The sequence below is a fragment of the Amblyomma maculatum genome, chromosome 1, assembly GCF_055883805.1.
Source record: "Amblyomma maculatum isolate TAMU_Amacu chromosome 1, ASM5588380v1, whole genome shotgun sequence".
NCBI lineage: Eukaryota > Metazoa > Arthropoda > Arachnida > Ixodida > Ixodidae > Amblyomma > Amblyomma maculatum.
In genome coordinates this window covers 297642131-297648848 of record NC_139344.1, presented here as the reverse complement: position 1 = coordinate 297648848, position 6718 = coordinate 297642131, and the positions used below count along the sequence as shown (strand labels likewise).

At 45.6% G+C, this 6718-nt stretch overlaps 1 protein-coding gene across 1 annotated transcript in view; it reads right to left on the bottom strand.

Moving 5' to 3' along the window:
- Positions 1-659: 659 nt before the first annotated feature.
- The window catches only part of LOC146206858 (carboxy-terminal domain RNA polymerase II polypeptide A small phosphatase 1-like), a 136629-nt gene continuing 130570 nt past the window's right edge, over positions 660-6718 (bottom strand). Inside the window, exon 9 of the mRNA XM_084575832.1 lies at positions 660-1212. Coding sequence (XP_084431958.1) covers positions 979-1212 — 234 coding nt within the window. The 3' untranslated portion in view covers positions 660-978. The remainder of the gene's footprint in view (positions 1213-6718) is intronic.

Genomic DNA, 6718 nt, shown 5'->3' with positions numbered 1-6718 from the left:
TTGGTGTAACTTTGGTTAACAATTCTGATTGAACCACGCAAGTACATCATTCAAATATAAAAGTGAAATGGTCGTATGCCATCTATGCAGCAAACTTGGTGTGAATAAAGTTGTTTAACCGAGAGAAGCGTTTTACGGTTCACATAGTGTTGCGACAGGTGGTATTAAAGCAAAACCAGACACTTGGCATGAAGTGGCCACACAAGATGTCTTTGCTATAACTTAATGCACGGTTCACCTTTAAAACTAGCACTGAGCAACATATTCATTTGTTCAACTTAAAATCCAAGTCGCATTGCCCTGACATTCACCAAAATATGGCTCGACATGCCATTCCTCTCATAATTACAACAAGCACTATGAAGAACATGGGTTTTCTATCTACACTGTATTAGCATCGTAACTTTCATCAAAGCATATTTTGTAAAATGGTCCAAAACAAACTCAATTCTGTGTGCGGTATACGTATCTTAGATTACTTAATATATATCACACATTATCTTATGCTCACCATTCCAATCTGAAAACCCTTCCTTTGCATACATGGTCCAGTCATGCAAATGGGGCAATTAGTGAGGTGGACTGGCTGCGCCAAAAGTGCAGAGTACACTCACAAGGATAGGGCCAGCCCACATGGGACTACGAAGCAGACAAGAGCGCAAGCTGAAATAGTCCTCTTTAATCTATGATACAGGTGAGATTATGGAACACTGTTATTATACAAACTCTCCGGTGCCGCACCGGGGAAGAAAAAAGGCACAAAGGAGCAGCCGGCCTCCCCCCCTCCCACTTTAAGTAGGCTGCCCGAAAGCTCCCGGGCGGCAAGAGTCTTTCGACTAGCACGGGACCCGTAAGCGCTTTGTACTGCCGGCGGAGGAGGGGGGGCTATTGCACTGCTGCACAAGACAGGGAGCATCGCACGCGCTTGTTTAATGGCGGGCCACTGCCCCACCATGGGGTCCTTTGTCTGGCGAAATGCTAGGAGCCACCACCACCGTGCAATGCCGCACCGTTCATGAGCAGCGGCGCTGGGAAGGCTGGTGAGCCGCCGCCGCCGCCACCACCACCACCACCACCGCCGCCACCAGCAGCATTGTTGGAGTTTCGCAGCACCGTGTACACATCTTCGACACGGCTCAGTTTATCGAAGAACGGCATCAGGTCCCGCAGCTCTGTGTCCGACATGTCGTCGAACCAAGACCCCACAGGCACCTGCAAAAAGCAACAAGGAATTGCAAAAAGAAAACATCTCAGACAGGCTCTCGCAGTCTGTTTGAAGACATGGTCCATGTGACTGTGCAGGCCGTCTGATATGGTGCATTTAAACTCCTTAAAGGGGGACACAGGTCTTTCAGACCAGAAAATCGCGAAAAAAAATCACTTTAGAAAATGCGATTTTTGAAATCAACAGCTCTACCTATCTGCTAAGTTTTTAATCTCTAGGATCAGTATTTTAGTAAAAGTACTAATTTATGTAATCAATGTTGCCCAAATTTGGACCAAAAACGGCCCTGGAACAACCATTTTCCACGAGGTGTAGTTTCCATTTCGTGCACAGCACCGTAGCCATTTTAGTCTCATTCAAAAGAGCCGCCTTTCGTCTTCAAATTGCCGCCCCTGCTGTTTCTATTCACCCACCGGTCACATAAATAGCAAGAAGAAAACGTGAAATTCACAATCCTATTGCCTTTCGGGGTGCACGTGACAGCAGGGCATCACCGCACTGGTGGAGTTGCTGGAGGCGTCTGCTCGGCATGCCCGAGCCACAGGGAGAAGGCGGAGACGTGGCTACACTTGGTTCCGAACCGCGAGGTGCATTCACGGCAAAAATGTAGGAAAAAGAAGAAAAAAAAAAATTGGTTTCTCAAGTGATGCTCTGCCCCGGCTGTGTGTGCTCATGTCAAGCACCAAACAATTGAGCGCACGAACCTGAAGTAGGCCTAGCATGTCCCCAGTATGGGAGACTGGCAGCGGTTGCGCCCAAGGTCTATGTACGACTGGTCGCGCAACTTGGAAGAAAACGCGTGCAGCTGCCTACTGCCAGCGGCATCAACTCGATGATGAGGGCTCCTGCGAACTGTGAGGCAAATTACTAGCGCACAGAAAATAAGATCTGCCAGAACTGCAAAGAACTAGAAAGTAAACATAATATTCGCGCTCAGGAATGAATGCAGTTTTTGTTTCTTGCGTAAAAAAAAACGTGTCACATTTATAATAATAATTTGACTTGTTTCTAACGGCCTCTATCGGCCATTTATTATCCGCTGCGTAGTTACCCAAAGCTCAGAAATGGCTCAGCCAAAGCTTTTTTCATCCGCGGAATGGGTGAGTCACTGGCCCCGGTTCAACGTTCATCGTTGCGTGCTGTGTACAGAGTGGGTTATCTGCACCAAACAGTCAGTATTTCGTTCTGCTGGTTTTGGTAGAGCTTTACAGCAAGGCGAAGACTGTCTGTGCTCGATGAGAAACTGATTGCCGCTGCATGTGCGCATTTCCGGACGATGGGACAATGCTGCGTCACAGCTCGGCGGCTCGGCTCGGCCTCCCAGGCACGTCGCAAAAGTGGTGGCTTGTTTTACGGATAGACGTCTGCATGAGCGGCGTATCGCTGCATATGTTTTAATTGAGCGGTGAAGGTGAGATTTTATTGCCCCCAAGACGCGTGTCGCATTGCTCAAAGCCTTCCGTTCCGCTCCGTTTGCTGCGTGTTTTGCTTGCTGTGTCGTATTACCGCACCAACGTTCGCTGAACGTGCTTTAGCTGTTATTACAGTGATGTTCCTATTGTCAATGGGATCTTTCTCATAAACATGACAGGGGGAGATTTATTGGAGCGAAGCTATATCGTAGATATTTTCACTTCTCAGGTGCATTAACTTCTAAATACTAGCAGTCCCAATTTGAATTGCTTACCTAAGCTCTAACAGGTTGGCGTTCTAGCGCTAGCGTTAGTTATTCCGTTCGTTTGTTTTTGCTTTGACACTGATATGTACTTTGTTAGCAAGATCTTTTACCCTTTTATAATCTCAGCGCGTCTCGTTAGGAGACCTACGCTCAGGTCATTTTGTTATCACGAGGATTTCATGAAGACCGTGTCAAATGAGCGGTGGTCGCTTTCCTACATTTAATCTTTCATTGTCGTGAAGCGTCTATGTAAGTAATTGTGAATTAATAAAGCCTGGCTTTCTATGCAGCACAGCTTCACTCATTTATGCCCTTAGTGAAATGCCTCAAGCCATGTGATTCTATCCATGTGCTTGCCGAATTCACTTGAAGGCCCTTGTTCACAAACGTGGTCGAAGAAATAAGCCCCAGAATGCGTTTACATGACGCGCGACGAAAGACTAGGCTAACGACGACGGATGCAGAACCATGCTATGATAAGGTGGTTAAAGATGCCGTAACATTTCAGTTGACGTAAAACTTGACAGTAGAAATCCATGTCAAGTAAAGTTAGCTGAACAGTTACGGTGTCCATTTTTCTGCCTTATCTGAGCATCGTTCTGCCTCCGTCGTTGTTGGCCTTGTTTTTTGCTCATAAGTAAAAAGACAATCAAGTACGTCACTGTGACGTCACAAGCAACGTCACGTGTTTGTTGTGCCTCACAGTTCGCAGGGGGCGCCGGGAAACTAAAGCCTCGCTCAGAGTCGACACGCAGGCTTCTATGGGAGTTACGCTACCATTTGTTCTTCTACCATGTCGCGCCTGCCGTGACTGTGATATCGCAGGCCGAAGATGGACAGAACAACAAGCTCAAAAAAACAGAAAAAGCTTGAACTTGCGGCAACTCCAGCAACAAATCGGTAGTAGGACTGTTTTCGTGATAACGGCAGAGTAGCGGGCCGTCCGCTTTAGCAAGGCGGAGTTCACGATCGTCAGATGTAAGCAGTTTGCAGAGACTGGCAAAGTGTAAAACATACAGCGGCGATATTCGTGTTGAAGAAGGTGAGCGTGAACAAGAAATCGCCATCAAGCTTATTCTCCAGTGCGTACTCAGCGGTGACGCGGCGTTTTCATAGAGCTTGCTGCGCGTTTGCGCAGATTGGATTGCGTTTTTAATCCTTAGTGAATGTGCTTGCTTCCCGTGCAATGCAGAGCACTGGGAAGCAGCAAACAGCTCCAAATGACATTTCTTTTCCGCAATGAACATTCCTAGCCGCAGTCTTGATGAGAGAACGTGGCAAACCGATGTACGTGGAAAAAAACGAAGTTGCTGCCTGCATGTGACTCGCTTAGCCGAAAAAGTAACAACTGAACGTGCTGCAACTGCAAATAAAAATGAGAGTTGAAGCCTGATCGTCGGAAAGCAGAGAGACTAAATCCTTGAAGGTTTCTAGCCATTTTAAATTGTAAATGTGTGCAGTACACCAGTAAATGTCCGTTAAATAATCCCCAGTTTCTTTTTTGCTCTTTCCTCAAAACATGCAGTGTTGGCCACTAGCAGTTTTGCGGCCTCAACATCTTGGCACCCAAAGCACAGAGTGGTGAAATTTTTTTGCAATGGGAAACTGAATGTATGCTGTGTGAAATGTTGGAAACAGAATTTTTGTTTTCAAAAGTTAAAATTATTTTGATGAGTTTGCTCCCACTTGGTACACAAATGAAATTAATACGGCTGCAAAATAAGTGCTAATTAAAATATCGGGAAACTGCTCTCAACATTTCATTCTTTACTCTTCTGGCTATCTAACAATGCCTTAATTTTTAGGTTTTTAACAACCCATTATCTCAAAATTTAGGCCTTAGACAATAGAAGTTGATTGGGGTACAGAAAAAAAGACTGCATATTTGAAATCAGCATGAATAATTCAGTAAGGATGTGAATTTTTATTACAATTGGCCAATTACTAAAGAAAATAGCTCTAAGACCCATGTCCCCCCCTTAACACTTTCCTGTCTGCACCAGGCTATCGATGGTATCACGATTCAAATTTCCTCTCTTTCGAAGCGCTCCTTGACAAGTGGCATCATCCAGTCTTCTTTTTGTTTTGGTATTATTTTTTCCGCTGTGCCGCGCCCGTCCAGATGGTCTCCGAAGTCAGGTGATCAGCGCTCCTTGTTTACATCATAGTGTCGACGTCACGCGCTCCTGCTGTGCTGAAACGGCGCATTTCTGTGGTAGCTGACAGCTCGGAGAGCTCGGTTTTGGATGCGAACAGCAGCAGTGATGACTCTGAAGAAGAATTCAGCTCTTCAGACTAGCACTGACAGCAAAACTACATCAAACCGACCTGGAACGTCGACAGCCATGCCCCGGCAAGTTTCACTTTTGCTGCGCGCTGATCGGAAGAGATCACTATTCTGAAGGTCCCAACTGTTATCTGCAGGGTGACATCTTTTGGGCAGTATTACTTGCCGCTGGCAGCGCAGGAAGTCGTGTTTTCCACTAGAGGACAGCCAGGGGTCGACCTCGACAAATATTTTCTTTCCTAACTCAGCGAATATCGTACACAGAAAGCTAGAATTTGCTGCGATGTTGAATTGGGCCCTGTTGTAAAAAAAGTATATTTTGAAAACTTTAACTTTTTATTTGTTTCAAGAAGCTTTGATGCTTTTGTTGGTTTTTTTTTTACCACAATTTCTTGCTGTTTTTTAAAATCATTTATTCAATAAATATGTTATCAATAATGCCATTGTGGAGAGGAATTCATCCTCTACAATTTGATACTATACACTACTGTGCCAAGCAAGTTTTGTTAAAGAAAAAAAAGTATTAACGACACCACCCAAAAACCACCCTTTTTCCGCAGACAGGAAAGTGTTAAAATGGCCATTACGGATGAAAGGGAAAAAGAGAAGGGAGGAGGGAGCCTATAGGAGCACAACACAGACTGAAAAGAAAAAAAATGAAGTAAGAAGCAGTAACTGTCTAACGCCTTCCAGTGGCTCAGCAGTGAAGACTAGGCTAGAAAAGGAAGGTGATGCCATTGTCCCAGTTGTGTGGTGTAAGGGGGAGAGAGAGTGCAGGGTCAGTAGGGCTGAGGTAGCCCATTTTTTCACAGGACAAAAGACCGTCGCCTTCCCTGCTTAGCCTACACTGTGAAGCCACAGAAAGTTGTCTGAGAGTTCAGTGACAGTGTATCGTCATCCACCACCCCCTGAGCTGCTGCTGCGTCCAATAGGTCAAAGAATTAAGTGATCTAATCCATCGTTACAAATAATCTCGTGGGGGATGCTTTAAACATGGGGACGCTTAATTAAGCATCGCCTTTTAAGATCAGAATGCAACTGCATTGCCAGATCCCACTCACATCGCAAATTGAATAGGTATACCTTTATTAAGTGGTATGCAGTTTCCTCACTATCTTATAAACTGTGCTCTAAAGGCTTGCATAAAAGTGTTGAAGGCAAGGCAAGTGTGTGTAGAGCGCCTTGAAGATGCTGCTCACACAGTCTTTTCACTCGGACAGCTCAAGCATGCATGTGAACCACTACATTTAACTGGGTGTATGTGTGACTGCGTGCCTGGTGCAGCAATGTCCAACAGTGAGTCTAATGTACTACTCACACTTGGCGACCCTTGCCGCAAAAGCAGTGCTCTCATTGAGAACAAGCATATGGGCACAAGAGGTTCATTACATGTCAAGGAAGCCAACAATCAGCAAAGCATAAAATGTGGTGCTGCCACATGGAAGCCACTGTAGGAAACAAACTGGGCCAAGCAGATGACGCTCAGAGCACCTTCCACGCATGCCCAGCACTGCCCTCTCTCATACAC